The 18214-nt window shown below is 46.3% G+C and overlaps 2 protein-coding genes across 2 annotated transcripts; one reads left to right on the top strand and one right to left on the bottom strand.

Moving 5' to 3' along the window:
- The first annotated feature begins 783 nt into the window (after positions 1–783).
- LOC101768335 (auxin-responsive protein SAUR36) lies at positions 784–1427 on the top strand. Its single transcript, XM_004957484.2, has one exon. It carries the CDS (start codon positions 876–878, stop codon positions 1320–1322), a length of 447 nt encoding a protein of 148 aa, XP_004957541.1. The 5' UTR covers positions 784–875; the 3' UTR covers positions 1323–1427.
- A 4076-nt stretch (positions 1428–5503) lies between these two features.
- Positions 5504–6293, bottom strand: LOC101768738 (auxin-responsive protein SAUR36). Its single transcript, XM_004957485.3, has one exon. The coding sequence runs from the start codon at positions 6128–6130 to the stop codon at positions 5690–5692; it is 441 nt and encodes a 146-aa protein (XP_004957542.1). The 5' UTR covers positions 6131–6293; the 3' UTR covers positions 5504–5689.
- Positions 6294–18214: the final 11921 nt, after the last annotated feature.

Genomic DNA, 18214 nt, shown 5'->3' with positions numbered 1-18214 from the left:
AAAATGCAGACAGTGAAACATGGCTGAAATTCACTAAGATGACATGCTGCGAATGTTTAAATATTATTGAGATTTGCTACAGAAGCAAGTTGCCTGAATTAAAAAAAACGAAATTGAGCATGTGATGAGTAGCTCAAGTACATCAAATGCAACCAAACTGTGGGCCGGTGTAGCAAGTCAGGCTGGTGACACGGAGCGCTGGACCATGAACATCCGTATGATTATCAGCTAGTTGCCTGGTTGCAACCGTGTAGGCCCTTGCAAGAAGCAGCAACGAAATAGATTCCTCATGAGATGCCGGTGATCCAGCGGACCGCCAATTGAAGAAATGATATGAAGCTGTCGAGCAAGTCGTTCGGATCGCTGGACACCTTCAATCTGGATGTTCTGGTGTACAATACGTTATGGGAATGGACAACTAATAACCAAAAATGCTTTATATCGCACTGAATCACATATAGAATTGATCCTGACACAGGACCCAATTTACATGTGGTCTTCATGAGGCATGCTTCTTGGACAGAACTGGTCAGTATGGTGTACAATGTGATATCCAAGCACCCAGACATTGCTACTAGTGGCTCCAACAAGTGCCAAACAGATGGCCCGGGAGAAATCCGATCAAAATCACACTGATCATTATTGCAACATTGCATGTTCAGAGCTCGTGACCTTGTCTCTTGCCAACTGGAGTTGATAGCTACACTTGAACTGCATCGTCTTCTCTCCCTCCTCACCTATAAATAACCTACCAGCTTAGCACCAACACTTCATCAGTCCATCAGCAAGCTAAGCACTACACCTAGTAGCCGAACACCACCTGATACAAAGGTTCTCTGGACATTCAGCCAGGAAAGCAGTAGATCGAAGCAACCATGGTCAGTGCCAAGAGACTCATCCAAATGGCGAAGAAGTGGCAAAGAATGGCGGCCCTTGCGAGGAAGCGGATCACGTCGGCGCCGGCGAAAGAAACCGAAGGGTCACCGTGCAGCACGTCGTCGGTGGCCGGCAAGGGCCACTGCGTGGTGTACTCGGCCGACGGCAGGCGATTCGAGGTCCCGCTGGCGTACCTCGGCACGGCGATCTTCGGCGAGCTCCTGAGCCTGTCGCAGGAGGAGTTCGGGTTCGCCGGCGATGACGGAAGGATCACACTGCCCTGTGAAGCTGCGGTGGTGGAGTACGTCATGTGCTTGCTTAGGAGAAACGCATCAGAAGAGGTCGAGGCGGCTTTCCTGAGCTCCATAGCGAGGCCCTGCCACTATGGCAGTGGCTGGGCGCAATCCATGGGAGTTAGTCAGCAGCTTGCTGTTTCTATCTTCTGAAGATCAGCATTTAGCTTGCCTTCTCTAGCTCTAGTATGATGTATGTAAATAGTTACATGTGGAGATTGGAAATAGAATTGAGATGATTATTGTTCCGAAAAAAAATGGTGCCAGTTGTTAGGAATAAACCACGCCATGGTGTGTTCCTGGCGTGCGTCGTGTGTGTTCGGTCATGGCGTGTGTGCGTCATGCTTGTTTGGGGGCACGAGTTGGTGCTCGTGTTCGCGTCCAGTGTCGAGTTCGTGTCAGGCCAGGACCGCGGTGTGGCCACGTTCTAGGTATCGTAGTAGGTTCAGCCGGATGGCGCGCGTGTGCGTGCTCACGTTTGCATCCGGAGTCGAGTCCAGCATGGCGTGCGGCGCATGCTGGTACTTCTGCAGGAGTTGCAGTTGCAGGGATGGTCAAGCCGTTGGCCGTGGCGTCAGTAGCGGAGGGGAGTGCAACTTGGCTTGTGAGCGAAGCTGAAGACCAGTTCTCGCGGAGGAGTTTTGTGGCTCAGAGTGCAGAGAAGGCCGGGTCGCCAGGGGAGTGCGTACGTGCGCGCCGTGTTCGCCGAGGGGCCTTTGAGTTCGAGTCCTTTGAGTTCAATAAACAGCCAAGATACCGGCCGTACGGCGGCTGTGGCGTTCGTCGCCAAAATCGCATCTACTGTATATCGTCTTCAACCTCCGTCCGGCGAGAGAGTGTGAGCGATCCTAGGGCTAGGTTCCAACACCAGTTATCTGATTTAGCAAGCTAGGCTGTTCTACTTCTGCTGCGTCCTGATCAACGCAGCTCTGCCGCTCGACATGTGAAATCAACGCATCATAAAACTGAAATCATTTCGAAAAGAGTCAAAACTATTTCTATTTGTCATACTCGCAAAGCAAGTCGCAAGCATGCGTTTCATCATTTTCCTTGTTTTTTAAGACTTTCTATGCGAGTCTTTGACTAATTTGTTCATCACTGAATTATTCAGATAGCGTAGGAAATCTGAGCCACGAGTGGAATTGAAGCAATAGCGTAGGAAACAGATGACAGGCGCGGCGACGAGGAAATGAGGAAGCTGTGGACGGCATGGATGAGCCCAGAGGCTGCAACCTGCAAGCTCCCAGGTGTAATCCTTATCTCGGCCGCCACAACACCGCTGCGCCGCCAGGGCCGATGCGGCCGGACCGCCGGAGGACGGAGAAGGGGAGGGGGGAATGAAGGAGGCTAATGACGAGGGAGAGTGGAGGCGGCGCCAGATAATTGGAATGCAGAGGCGGCGAGAAGGGGTGAACCCACTCTTCAGGGAACGATATGCCAGCACCTAACAGCATCTTCGGCGCCCGACTGGCTTCAGGAACGGCGACGGTGAGGAAGACGAACAGAGCAAACGGGAGGGAAGACCGAAACGGGGGTTTATGCAAAAAGTTGGATCGCGATTATTCATTTCAGGGGGTTTTATAAAAACATTTGGATCGCGATTATTAGCCGCGATCCATTTTAGGGGATTTTATGAAAAGTGTTTGGATAGTGATTCGGCTTAGGGTGATTTCTGTAAACATGTCGCCGCCCCTCGCCAGGATTCGTCGCGCATCGCGAGCAAGATCCGCCCGGCGAGGCGGCGACGACTTTGTCGGAGCCACCCCAGGGCTCCCAGAGCAGCGAGGCGCCGTTCCGACAAGGGAGGCGCGCAGCCGCGGTGTGCTTGTGGCGAGGGCATCCTACCGCGACCCACGACCGCGACGCCGGCGGTGGAAGCGGTTGCTTCAGAGTTCTTGTTCCTCGCGTGCAATTGACCCTGCAGCGTCTCTAGTTGACCGCTTGCCGGTGCGCGGTGGCGTCGAGGGGAATGCGGATGCGGCGCTGGCACTCCGTCCGCTTCGGTGCTTCGGCGGGTCGTCGGGCGTCGGCTGGAGCGCTCCTTCACGCCCCGCTCTGGTGAGAATTCCATACCTGGCAAACTTATTCAGATTGCTTGTTCGTGTGCACAGCTAAGCAGAAGACAGAGCCTCAGCCTATAAAAATTGGATTTGCCCGTGCACGGACTGTTACTAGTACTTGAAAGTGAGCTGATTAGAACTGGGCATTAGCTCTGGTTTAATCGTTTCAACTTTCAAAGCAGCTGGTTCAGCTGAGCTCGATACTTACGATTCCGACTAAGCCACTAACGTACACATTGAGATTCAGATTACATTTTGCTAGGCCATCAGTTGTTGCTCATGAAGGCAAATGTAGTGGACTAGACGACTAGTTGTTGTGCAATCAGATACGTACTGACATAGTTCAAGCATCCAGGGACTCAATTTTATGGAGGTGCTGCTATCTGTTTCAGTGTCCTGTTTCAAGTCATTCAGAGATAGGCTGGTTTCTGAATGATTTGGGACCCTAATCTTTTTTCTTTTCTTTTCTTTCTTTTTTTAGCTGCGTTGGGATTAGAAATCCCGAACAGACAAGAGGGAGAAGGAGAGGGGGAACAAGTAAGCAAATGAACACATGGCCAAGAGTCCCCTCCCCCAGCTTTATTTTTAGGGAGGAGGAGATGGCTATTTATACTTATTCCATTGGTGGGGTTGGATAGTACAAACAAGTCCCTAGGACCCCTTATACCCAAATTGAGCCCTTGGACCCCCTAATTAGTCCTTTTTTATATGCAAAAATGGGTCCCTAGACCCTAGCCTACAAAGGCACATCCCCAACATGCTGATTGCGATTAGATGAAGAGCCAGCATCAATCCCTCCATGGGGACATGGTGGAATGGTTCAAGAGTCAGAAGACTTAGGATGCGTTTGGTTCCAGGAACGAAGTGGGACGGGACGACTTCGTCCCATGTTTGGTTGACAAACATGTGGGATGGGAACATCCCCGGGAGGGAATATACCCTCCAGATGCGGGACATCCCCGTCCCACCAAAAGTGGCGGATGGGGTCATCCCTCGTTTCCCCGTTCATGCCGTTGAAAGGCTCGCGAACGGGCGCTGGCAGGGGCGGCCAGGACCAGGGTGGGCGGAGGCGGCGCGGCCAGGGCCGCCACGGGCGGAGGCATCCCGGGGGTGGCGCGGAGCATCCCCGCGGGCGGGCGGAGGCGGCGCGGGACGGAGCCATCCTGGGGCGGAAGCCGCACGGCTAGGGTTGCCGCGGGCGTAGGCGGCGTGGGTGAAGCCGTCCCGAGGGGCGGCGCGGCCGGGCTCAAGGTCGACGGCGCGGCTGGAGCCCTCGACCGGCGGGAGAAGACCGGAGGAGGTTGGGCAGCAGCCGGCGGGTCTCCATGGCCGGCGGGTAGAACCAGAGAAGATAAGGGGAAAAAGAAAAAGGAAAAAAGAAATGGAATGGATAGAGGATGACATGTGGGATCCACAAAATACTGTAGCTAACGATGTCAAAAAAAATCATCCATATCACCACGTCAACCTCTCCAACCAAACACAAGACGGGACTATCCCATCCCATTTCAACCAAACACTAGACAGGACGGTCCCATCCCACAAAACCGGGACGGGACCATCCCATCCTACATTGTCTTCCATCCAAACACATACTTAATTTCCAGACAGATGCAGGGTTCACTTCACTGCTTTTTGTTCTGTACTCTCTACTTGCAGTTGCATGCTAGGTGTTGGTGAGCACCGAGCAGTGCTCTGATTGCTGCAAATCGCGCAACTTGGTCGGCAGTCCCGCATCTCAATTTTCTACCAGTGGTCTGCATGATTTATAGCATTGCATGTGGCACCCGTTTCGAAGTTTCGTGGTAGCTGCATGCATTGTCCAAAGGGCCTACTCCCAATTTTCACTCACATGCCATGCCAGTTTTTGCTGGAAAGTTCAGACCCTGGTTATGAATCCATCCATACTGCTCCTCCTACTTTAACTGCAGTAATATTGAATGCATGCAATACTATTTGTTGCCAGGGTATTTACTTGGATTTTCAGGAGGTCATTTACTTTGCAGCAAAAGAAATCTGCAAATAAAAAAACTACTGGGCTTAGTCTGTAGACATAATTTTCTGAAGATTTGCACTTTTGTTGGCTTGAGCCCACAATTTCATCTTTGGTTAAACATCATGCACTGACCATTGTTCAAAGCTTAACTCCCTTTTTCATTTATGATTTCACCTAGGCAATGGCATCGACATGGTTTGGTTCAGCAGCGGAAATGGGAAAAACAGTCGTTGCGGAGTGCCATATGCAGTAAATTTTGGATTTCAAGACATAAGATCTTGCAGAACAAACTTGTTGCCTCATCATGTAAGTCCTATAATGTAAAATGGAGCATATTTACAAAGAACAAGAATAATGGCTCTAACTTGTTAATTTGCCATCTTCCTTGATCACTTGCAGGACCAAAGGTTTCTGCAGAGATTCCTCTTTTTCATACAACCTATGACAAGCTACTTTATATACAATTAGGAGCTGCATACAACAACTGGTTGACTAAGTCCTGCTGATGGTGCTGCACAGTATGCAAAGTGGCATGGCACTGCCATGGTGCTCAGGAATGCCCTCTCTATCTCAGCAGAGGCGCTTCTTCTGAGCAGGCACATAACATACTCCATGGCTGCAGCATCACATGGGATTGTGATCCTCCCATCACTCGTGAAGCCAAACTCCTCATGGGACATCTGCAAGAGCTCTGTGAAGACAGTCTTGGTGAGGTACGCCAGTGGCACCTCAAACCGCCTCCCATCAACCGTATACACAACACAGTGGCCCTTGCCTGCCACAGAGGTGCAGCAATCATCGGCTTCCTTTGCTGCCCCCCAGGAGAGCCGCTTTCTCCCCAACGCGGCCATTCTTTGCCACTTCTTTGCCAGCTGAGCAACCCTCTTGGCACTGATCATGGTCATTTCTTCCTTTCTTCTCTGTGGCTGGAAACTGAGGAGCTCTTATTTGATCTTGCAATGCTTTCTTTGTGAAGCTACTAGTGACAGTGTTTGGGAGGAGATCCAACCCTGAATATATAGCTGAAAGAAAGAGCAGGGAGACCAGTCAAGTGGGATGATTGGCAGGGGACAAGGCCATGAGCACGGATGTGCGTATATTTTAGCTCAGATATTGAAGGGGCCAAATGTTTGGTGTGTGCCAGGGCCAGTCAATACTGCAGCTTTGGTGCTTGTATTGGCACAACCACTGCAGTCATGCTGAGTGGTCTGGAGGGGAAGCGGCACAAGGACCCCACGTTAATTAGGATCTTGGAGAAACATAGAGTGAGAGGGCCACACTAGTTCAGCTAGTTGTTGTGCAATCAGATCTTGGCCACATGATATGCAGGGCTGGGCTATGACCACCCTTATGACTACCATGCTGCTTCTTACATGGGCATCCAAGAGTACAACTAGGCAACTAGCTGGTAATTCACATGAGATGCTAGTAATTCAATGGACCACTAATTGAAGAGTGATATGAAGCTGTCAACCACCTTGTGTGTCATTCAGATACAATGTGTTATGGCACGAACAACTGTCAGTTTATGTAGTACAATATGAGGATTGGATTCAGATTATTAAATAAGGCAGACACATCACCTAAAATGCTAGATATCCCAATGTGGAGTCGCAGATCGGATTGATCCGGCCTGACACCTTGGACCCATTTTACATGTGGTCTTCATGAGGCATGCTTCTTGGACAGAACGGGTCAGTATGGCAGAACATTGTGATCGATATCCAAGCACCCAGACAGCCACTAGTGTCTACGACAAGTGCCAAACAGATGACCCCGGAGAAATTCAGTCAAAATCGCATTGCTTTCTCTTGCGACACTGCATGTTCTGAGGTCATGGCCATGTCTCCTTGACAGCCTGAGCAGATGGCTCGACCTCAACTGCATGCTTCTCCTCTCCCTCTCCTATAAATCAATCCATCTGCTTAACACCAACACTTCACCGGTCCATCAGCAAGCCATGCATTACACCTTGCTCAACACCACCTGATACAAAGATTCTCTGAACTTTTAGCCAAGAAAAGAGGTGACTGAAGCAGCCACCAGTCATGATCAGTTCCAAGAGACTTGTTCAAATGGCAAGGAATGGCGGCCCTCGCGAGGAAGAGGCTCACATCGAATCAGCTCCTGAGCATGTCGCAAGAAGAGTTCGGGTTCTCCGGTGATGAAGGCAGGATGTACCGAATTGGTGCTCATAGCCTAAGAGGAGGAGGGAGTGAATTAGTTAACTTAAAAACTTTAACCTATTGTTTCCACTACTTTTGCATCGAACTTAAACTAGATCATGCTATAAAGATACGCAACTATGGTTGATGATCTAGTGTGAAACTCTCATCCCAAATCAAGTTTTGCAACCTAGAGCTAATCCTAGCAAGATACTACACTAAGAATATAAAGGCACACAAGTTGGAAGAATGTAATGCGGAAACGTAAAAGAAGGGGATGAGGGGAAACAAACTCTTGACACGATGATTATCCCGTGGTATCGGTAGGCACTAAGCTACCACTAGTCCACGTTGTTGAAGCACTCACACAAAAGTATTGCTTTCCGGTCATCAAGTCTCTTCCGGGACACCCCTTGACTTGTCACAAAGGCTTGTCCAATAAGGCTCACGTCAAAGTTCCCGATCACCTTGATGCCGTCTCCACTAAGGAGCTTCTCCACAAAGGAAGGGGGTCTCCACGTCCCCCGCACACGGTCGTCGACGCCGCTCCACACCAAGCCAGAGGGTCGAAGACTTGCCGGCGAGCCACCAAGGCTCCAAGGCGTGGCACACTTTATACAGCTGTGGTTCACTCTTTGAACCGATCATAAGGTAGACCCACCTTGCACTCACTCTTCTATAGACCTATCCTAGCACTAAATGCTCTTCTAAGCTTGTGCTAAACCTTTGGCAAATCACTTAAGCACTTTTGGTGGCTTGGATCAATTAAGCACTTTTGGTGGCTTGGATGTGTTCTTGATGGGTCTTGATCCAATGGACTCCAGCAACTTCAAATGGGCGAGTGGAGGGGGTATAAATAGCCCAAGGACTCAAAGAGTCGTTGCTCCAACGGCTAGTTAAAGTATACCATGGGATGTTCTGATGGTCTATTTTGGCATGCATCGGAACATCCGGTGCAACTAGCCGCTGGCCTCCCCGCGCCCAAGTTCTTCACTCACACATCCAAAATTCATCCGATGCACCATCGGAACATCCGGTGCTGAAGGAGTTTCGCCCGAAACCTCTCTAGAACTTCGCAAAGTAAATATGCTTCGTCCGACGGTCACTTCCATAGGGCATCGGAACATCCGGTGCTATAGGTCAATTTCTGCCTTCTTTTAGAATTGCTCCGACGCTACTAAAATTCCCACTGTCGGATCATCCAGTGCTTCCTGGAACTCAAGTTGATTTCCCCGTTGTACCAATTGCTCTGATGCTTACACCGACGCTAGCTCCGGTGGACCATCGGAACATCCGATGGTACTGATTTTTCTACGTTGAATACCACCACTTGCACACCGAAGATACCGTCATTTGGTGTGCAAGTGGTGGTATTTTCTCTATCATTTAGATGTTTGAATACCATAAAATAATCCTAGATACCATGGCTTGGTTACTTGAATATCCTTGGATGCTTAAATTCCATGATTTGGCTATCAAGAATACCATGACTTGGGTGCTTGAATACCATGATTTGGACTTTGTCACGGTTTGGTGTGCATACTTGGGACCTAGAAAACCTACAAGGCACATGCTTGACAAATTATTAATCCTAATGATTATGTTGTCACTCAATTACCAAAATCACATACCATGACCTAATAGGACCATGTTCGCTGTACAGGATCACGCTGCCTTGCGAGGCCAAAGTGATGGAGTACGCCATGTGTTTGCTTAGGAGAGAGGCCTCTGATGAAGTTGAAAGGGCGTTCCTGAGCTCCATAGCAAGGCCTTGCCACTATGGAAACGGATTGGTTCAAAGCATGGGACATAGTCAGCAAGTTGCTGTTTGTAGCTTCTGAAGATTAGCGTTTAGCAAGCAGCTAGTGCTTGTTTTGACCTTTTATTCTCGTTCTTGCTTCATGTAAATAGTTACATATTGGGTACTAGAGATGGAAGTGAGATGATTGCTCAGAAACAAATGGAGCAAATATATGCATGTCAAATTCTCTGAACTAGCAAATTGAGCTGATTTCCTTCTTAAGAGACCGATCAGTATATCTCTTAATCAGCACAGCTCCGGCGTTTGATAGATTACTTCATGATGACCACGTCAGATGCCCATTTGCCAACTGCATAAATGTGATAAAATCCCATAGAAATTCACGATGCAGTTTTTCGATACATACTAACCCCCTCCAATCCATACGTGTCGGGTGCGACTGATCGAGATAGAAATTTAGTTTATTTTCCACTCCAATCCCTATGGATTGGGAGGGAATGAATTTATCCAAACAAAGCCGAAAGGGTTGTGCAGAGCGTAAGAATCATATGAAAAATCCATGGAACAGGTCAGTGGATTGGAGTGAAGAACAATCAGTGGCGCTGCCCTGGCCCTGGGTGTGGTGGCCTGTGGATCCCATTTACGGGCAGCACGAGCAAAAATTCCATAAAATCGTGCAGATTCACAAAAAATCGAGGACCACCCCCCAGTCACATCCATCTGAAGGTCCCCATTTGGCAATGACTTTCGACGCAAAGATATTCGGAAAAACATACGGATACTGTTCATAGCGAGACCAAGCGTAACTGGGATGAACTTTAAGACTCACACATCAATTATAGAGGGAGAAAAAAAAACTCATCGAGGTGCTCTCCGGTTTTTGGCATACGTAGTAGAAATGGCCCGCCAAGCATCACAAATGACCCAGCTATCATCCCGTATGGAGCTTGCACGCACCACACTCAACCACACTTGACGCTGACGAGCATGTCCACGCCCAGTCGCTCCCTGAGGCCGCACAACACTCAACCAACCTGGTGATGGTTGCCTCACAAGCTGAGCAAGAACGGCTTACCACTGCGTTGACAGAGCAAGTTTCCTGTTGCCTCTCATTCCTAGCTACAGTAGCTAGCACATTTGGTGTAGTCGACTTCTGGTAGCGGCAGCTATTCCTCCCGCTCTGCTCGCTTCGATGGTGTGGAGGGTATGGTAGGTATTTATAGAAAACTAGGAGATGTAGTGATTCGTTGTACACTTACTGATCCATGCAAGTACTAAAGTGAAAATGCCTTTATGCATTGTACACAAAATTGACCAATGAAAGTGGCAGACTAGAAATTGATGGAATTGCTCGGAAAGAAAGAAGGCTTTTGCTAAGGTACTCCCGAATGATTGTGGACCGTCCATTTAAGTAGATCTAGACGGTTGTTATCACATATTACCTAATAGGAGTAATATATATTTATAAATTTTTTATTTTAGAAAGTAGAAAAATATGCACTATATTTTACAGTAGATCTAACTGCGTTTTGCTAATTAGGTAATCTAATTCAACCACGCTGAAGTGTTGCACTGTATAATATGCATATTAATGGTAAATTGGTAACAAGGTTATTCTTGATAATCTATCCATGCTAATCTAATTTGATCGCATGCCATGTACCATAACATGAAGTTTTAAGCCATGCGTGTACAGGATTCGAAAGAAATGTGAACGTAACAACATGTACAGTGATTTTCCCACGTAAGGATAAAAACCGCCAAGTGACAGGGTAGACTACACCTTGTTGAACTTTGTTCCATCTCAATATCCTATGAGATGCGAGGTCGGCCAGTTTGATTTGGGGAGAGAGTAACCGAAAGAAGCGCTCTACCTGTTAGTTAGCGTGATGTAAGGAGGTTACCGTGATTTGGGGAGAGAGTAACCGGATTTTTTGTTATTTTTTATTCCACAGAAATCAAAGGCTGGGATTTGTTTTAGATCTTACCTCTTAAGATGGAGTACTGTAGCACAACCCTTGTTGAAACCCTGTCTCCAACCGAGAACTTGGTTGTTCTTACTCCGATCTTTTTATTTTGGGTGGGGTAGGAGTTCGGGAGTTTTCTTGACCTGTGAGAGAATGTCTTCTTCCTAGCAAAATGCTCGTGGGATGTCTTACCCCGGCATCAAGTTTTTTTTTTTGAAATATACGGCTCCAGGTTTCAACAAATGGTCTCGCATCAAGGCTCCATCAGCTGAATATGTACTTCGGTATTATTGGCGCTTACCAGCAGCATAGCGCATATACAACTTGAAAATTATTGCTTATCGTTGTGCAAAAGCAGCTTCTCCGACGTCTCTCATTCCCAAGTGCACTCAAATAGGAGTATAGACAACAAAAATCTACTTATGATGCTAGCTACTTGTGATCATATAGGGAAGCATGATGGTTTGAAGTGCAAGTTGGTGGCGTGTGATGAAACAGCTAGTACCAAAGAGTGAATGTCTTGATCAATGCAAGCTCTGGGATTCGGACAAAATTAATGTCCCCTTTCAACAAAATTTTACAAGGTCGGGAGGAGTACGTAGAACCCGGATTGGCTAACCCACCTAATCAATTCAGCCAGGGAGACTCCGAGTCGATGTCCTGCTCCATCGCCACGGGAACCCTAGCGAGTCGATGCCATCACACTCCGTCGCTGGTGGTCGGAGAGGGGTGCGGAGGAAGGGCGATGCAGCGGCCGGAGGGGGCCTCCAGGTTGATTCGAGGCCGAGCTAGCCGATGAGGCGGAGGGCCTCCCCGTTCATCTAATCATCCGTGTCTGTGGGCGCCGCTCCATTAACCAATCACTCTACGAGCCACTCGGCTCCAGTTCATACAAGCAACCACCGTACCTTCTCGCACAACCACATCTCCACAAGGAGGTAGCGGGTGATCGCTGCACAGTGTGATGTCCAACACATGAACGGCCAACACCACCGCTGGCACAGCAAATTTTCCCGATGCCTCCCATTTCCTAGCACACTCAAGCATGAGTAGCCGATCGAGTAGATGACAGAGAACTCTATGATGCTAGCCGCTAGCTATTCTCCAACTCGATCATCATCTCACTTGCGATTAAGGGGATGTGTGTTTTTATATACAAGGAAACACTACGTAGCTAGCGTAGCAGGGTACATATATGTGCAGTGCGGTGCAAGGTTGGTGGTATGCATTGTTGCCCGGTGGTTGTGGTTGTTGTTGGTGGTTGTGGTTGCTGCCGCCCTTAGTGCGGTGGCCTGTGGGGGATTCCCATTTACGGGCAGCATGAGAGAAAATTTGGTAAAAAAAAATAATGCAAATTGAACAAAAAAATTTGCATCGTCGGACTGACACATGAAAATTCAGACCGTGAGATCATCTATAGAGCGAGAAACGAAAAAAAGGACAAACTTTAGTCGGGGGTGATCGATGAATAATGAAAACTATGACGACCACCCCAGCCATGCATGTCCATCAGAAGATCACCATTTGACAATGATTTAGATGTGAAAAATATTTGTAAAAAGCCTATAGATCAAGCATGCCTCATCAATGTTCTTTTGAGACTCATACATCACCTATAGATCAGAGGGAGGAAAAAACTCATCAACGCTCTTTTCCGGTTTCCGGCATACTCCTATATCATCTATAGAATAGAAGAGCTTCTTCCTTCCCTTTTCCTTGATAACCAACTTCCTGTTTGAGAGTGCATGCCTTGCCGCCGGACGCGCGCACCGGCCCTCAGCCGGATGGCCAACCATCATCCTGTTGTGAGCTTGCATGCGCGCTTGACGCTGACGATAATGTCAACCGCTGCTCAATCCCTTGGGCCACTCAACATTGACCCACTCTGGTAATGGTTGCCGCCACAAGATTGAGGTAGAAGTCATGAGCGGCTTACTCCACCATTGACAGAACAAGTTTCTCTGGTGTCGCTCATTCCTAGCTAGCTAGCAGCACATTTGGTGGCAGGCTGCTGGTAGTGTGGTAGCTATTAATTCCTCCGGCTCTCGGCATTTTTGCCAATTCCTACTCGATCGCTTCGATGGTGTGAAAGGTATGGTAGCCTAGTAGGTATTTATAGAAGACTAGTATGAGATGGAGTACTAACATTCTATGGTAGCACGGTACGCGCACAGATATTTATGGAACAGCTGACCTGTACGCATTCCAGATATGCCCGCTTCAGCTTTCAAGTGTCAGGTGGGATTATTTTGCAGTAAAATCCCCCTACTCGCCAGCCACTTTTTTGATGTTGCATCTTTTCCATAATATGCAAAAGTGGCCGGCGGGTGGAGGGGCTTAACTGTAAAATAATTCCACCACTAACCCTATCCGTTGGATTAGCATCTTGTGATCATAATTCATAGTTTCCAAGGTTGCAGGATAGATGGTTTGCACCAGATACATTCCCTTGCAGAAAAGATACCAAAGCATATTTTGCTTCAGTCCCTGTATACTAGTACATCAGTACTCAGTAAGAAATGAACTCAATAAGCACCACGCCACCACGTGAGATCCTGGAAACCCAGGAGCGTATTTCAAAGCCATATATACCGGGAGCATATGAATGATCGATGCATATGAAAATACATACGGCTCCAGGCAGAACATGAAACTTGGCCAATTGGGCATCCTGTCAGAGTAATTATCCGTACTTGTTTAATATCTGAGCCTGGAAGACTGGAACCCGGTTTAATCTGTGCAGATTGTCGCAGTATAACACATGAAAATTCATCTCTAGAGCGAGGGAAAAAAAAGCAAACTTTAGTAGGGGGTGATTGCCCAACCACTTACGTCCAACTGAAGCTCCCCATTTTCGAGCAAAAATGTTCGGGAAAACATTTTAATACAGTTCATAATTACGAGACCAAGCATCATACGGATTTTGAACCAAAATGCTCCCTCTTGCCCTTCCTGGCGTAGTGTGCCACGCCTCGCAGTCGCAGATGGCCCAACCAACTTCTTGTTTCAAGAGCGCATGCCTGCCGCCGGACACGCGCACCCTCAGTGTCTTAGCGTAAGACTAGTTTTAATGAAGTTTCATGAGCATTAAATTTTATATCACATCAGCGATTTTGCTGACTTGGTAAGGTTATTTATGAGGATAGTTTCATTACATGTGAGAGGAATTTCATTCCCATAACACTCCGTTGGCACAGTTATCGAGTTCTTAGTTTTGGTAACTGTACAATGAAACTGTGCACTGAGACTGACCTAGTAACCCAACCATCATTACGTGTTGAGCTAATGAGCTTGCCTGCGTACCTTTATGCTGAGAGAAACGGGTCATTGGCTCTTTTAGTCTGCTCAACATTCGACCATTACCTGGTGATGGTCGTCTAAGAAGATTAGGAATAACGGCTTACTCCACCATTGACGGAGCAAGTTTCCTTGGTGCATCTCATTCCCAGGCTCCTAGCTTCTACAGCACGCTTGGGGGGTGGTTAGCTGCAGGTAGTGGTAGCTATTTCTCCAGCTCTCGCCATTTGCAAGCTGGTGTAGTAGCTCTTCCTCTGGCTGACTGGCTCTCGTCGTTTGCTAGTCCCTAGACCCTAGTCGTTTCGATGGCGGTGTGAAGGGTATGGTAGGCTGGGAGATACTCCCTCCGTTTAAAATTATAGACAATATTTGGATACTAGATGCTAAGCTTTAGCAGTATCACATCGGATGTTCGGATACTAATTAGGAGGACTAAACATTAGCTAATTATAAAACTAATTGCAGAATTTCTGGGCTAATTCGCGAGACGAATCTATTAAGCCTAATTAATCCATCATTAGCAAATGGTTACTGTAGCAGCACATTGTCAAATCATGAACTAATTAAGCTTAATAGATTCATCTCGCAAATTAGACTCCATCTGTGCAATTAGTTTTATAATTAGCCTATGTTTAATATTCCTAATTAGTATCAAACATCCGATGTGACAGGTGTTAAACTTTAGCGGGTGGTATCCAAACATCCCCTAAGTCATTTTGACTTTTCTAGGTGCATAGATATTATTATGCATCTAGTTATAGTGTATATCTAGATGCATAATAATAGCTATGCATCTAGAAAAGTTAAAACGACTTACAATTTGGAACGGACGGAGTATAGTGTTAGCTTTAATGTTTATTCTGATTCGTTGGACACCTTCTGATCCATGCAAGTACTAAAAAGCAAATGCCCCTGATGCATTGTACAAGAATTGATCAATGAATGTGGCAGGCTGGAAATTAAAGGAAGTGCTCGAAAAGAAAGAAACGTTCTCTCCAAGCTAGCAAACTGGGTTGTTACTCCTATCCTTTTTATTTAGCAATGAGCTGCATTAACTGGATATATATCTTGGTATTAGCACTTAGCAACATAGCGCGATATAACTTAAAAGTTGCTTATCATTGTGCAAAAGCAACCACTGCCTCTGAAGAAAACACCGATTTTGTATTATCTTCATTAGCTCTGCTCGGGCATTCCATAAACTAATTCGTGCAGGAAAAGTCACATTAAACTGAAAGGTGTCCACTTTGAAAAAGAAAACATAAACTTAATTTGTTCACTCATGTTGACAGTGATACCTACAACTACAAGCAAAACAATTTATGATGACTCCATCAGTTCGACATTTAATAGCAGGTGAAATTATTAAATTGCTCGTTGTTGTGCCTCAGTTTGTTATTGGAACAGAACTACAACTAAGCCTGTAGGCTCAGCTGAATCTGAACTGCCCGCAGTGATTCAGCACAAAAATTGGAAGCAGCTTGTTTCAGGCATTCAACCAAAAGCCCTCGAGGTCCCATCTTCGCCAAACATGATCAGTAACTAGAAACGTGCACCTGCTTATTAACAGCCTGAAATTCCATTTTATTTACATGATTAAAAGGTCGGCAATTCAGCAACAACTTCAGGAGCATGGCGATTATTAGGGTGGGTTTGGTTGCATGAATCACTTGATGCATGTATAGATGGTCCTGGATGGTAGGGTTCAACCAATTTACTTGTACCATATGATCTACTCTAATTAGTAGAATAACGTATTAGGTGGGATGGCTTCATCCTGGATGATCAAAGGATCATTATTATTTTAAACCATTTCATATATGAACCAAATGATACAATCAACCAAACACATACTAAGTGAGCGTTGCTGGAACCATGAATTACAATCTGACAGCATCCACCACATCTACCTTTTGTGTTGCATCTGGGCACCCCGGCATGATCAGCTTGGCCATTGCTAGTGAAGCCGCATCTCAGATTCGGTACGCTAGCTCTTCGTCCACGCGTGCTTCATCCTTGTAGCTAGTGCCACCACTTCGCTCTTTGTGGTCATGCGGTCATCATGCACAGTCGCCAAGTTCATCATGCCAAAGGGTGACAGGACATGTCGTTACACACACCTACATGGAGTTTCAAACAAATGGATGATGATAGATGATTGCAGTACAGAGCAGTATTGAAGGGGCAGGATCAATTTCTGGCACACCAAGCTTCTCCGACGTCTCTCATTCCCAAGCACACTCAAATATAGGAGTCACTCATAACACACAAAACTCTATGATTCAAACTATTCATCTAGCTATTCATATCGGAACACTACTGCAGGATGGACCTTTCATCCACTGTATTAGTGCCGGTTGTAATTGGACCCAGTACTAATGTGAGCATTAGTATCGTGTCTAACGGCTAGTTTCCCAGAGCTCTGCGAGGCCCCCTTTAGTACCGGGTGGAGGCTCCACCCGATACTAAATTTCCTCCTATAAATCCATCTTCTTCTTCCTTCTGCCCGGGCCATTCACCACAACTCGGGCTTCATCCTATCCATGGCGCTATAGGGGAGGTGCTGCCAGATTGAAGACCATTTTGTGAGGATTTTACTCCTTCAAGTGTTCTAAAGATTAGAAACTTCATCCTCCCTTGATGCATGGTTAGTATACTAAGTTTTATGCTTTAGAGCTAGAGTAATTTGTGATTTTTAGAATAAGGTACAATGGAGAAATTTTTTATTTATATGCATGTGTTATTTAGAGCACATATTTGTGATTTTTAGAATAAGCTACAAGTTTTTGGATGCTATGTTTCGTATTAGTTAAAGAAATTGATACGAGGTTAGAGGAATAATTTTATAGTTTAGTACTTTTTAAATATGAGCTAAATAAATTATAACAAATGTGAGCGAGATAAATTATGGTACATAGAGATAATAAGATGAAATAAAGGTATATAATTAGTCATTTTTAATTTTTCCTTTATATATTATGTTTGAGCTAAGAAAATTTAGGGGAAAATATAGAATTTGTTCATAGTTTAGTCATTTGCAAATACAAGCTAAATAAATTATGGTACATAGAGATGGCTTCTACTGCTGGAGGTAGTGGCAATGGTGGGGGTGATCGTCACTTCTCTCGCGGCAAGGGAAAAACCATAGTTGGCCCTCATGATAAGCCGAAGAAAATGAGCACGTGGGAGAAAATAATGCTTCGTTATTTGCAAAAATGTCATGAAGATGCTGTTGCGGCGGGTCAGAAACCTCCTTTTGGTGGTCGTTATGCTCCACCGCCAGTCCTAGGTGTTTCAGGCCACTCAGTACTACCGTTGCAGAAGGCACAAATAAACCACAGGATGAGGCTGGGTCAGCGAAACCTTCATCTTTATCGTCCAAGGATGCTTAAAGTCCTCCTAGATAGTACTCGGTGGAAGGTTTGTCGTAGTGTATCATGTTATTTGGTTCTGAAATTTAAATTGTGTATTTATATCTAAACTTTCAACAACATTTGAGTTTAATGGTATTTGTATCATGTTTGTTATGTTTCATGTATAATATCTTTAGTTCGGTAATACTTTGTAGATGAATCAGCAATGGATGTACAACGCAGACAAACACTCCATGGAGTACATTAATGGCTTGTGTCCTTTTCTCAATCTGGCAGAATCCAACAAACCGCCGTCTGGTTTCATTTGTTGTCCATGCAGAAATTGCAAAAATGAGAAGGATTACTCATCCAGAAAGACTATTCACGCCCACATATACAGTTCTGGATTCATGTCTAACTATTTTATTTGGACCAAGCACAGAGA

The sequence above is a fragment of the Setaria italica genome, chromosome II (genome assembly GCF_000263155.2).
Source record: "Setaria italica strain Yugu1 chromosome II, Setaria_italica_v2.0, whole genome shotgun sequence".
Lineage (NCBI taxonomy): Eukaryota > Viridiplantae > Streptophyta > Magnoliopsida > Poales > Poaceae > Setaria > Setaria italica.
This window is presented reverse-complemented; position numbering and strand designations above follow the sequence as displayed.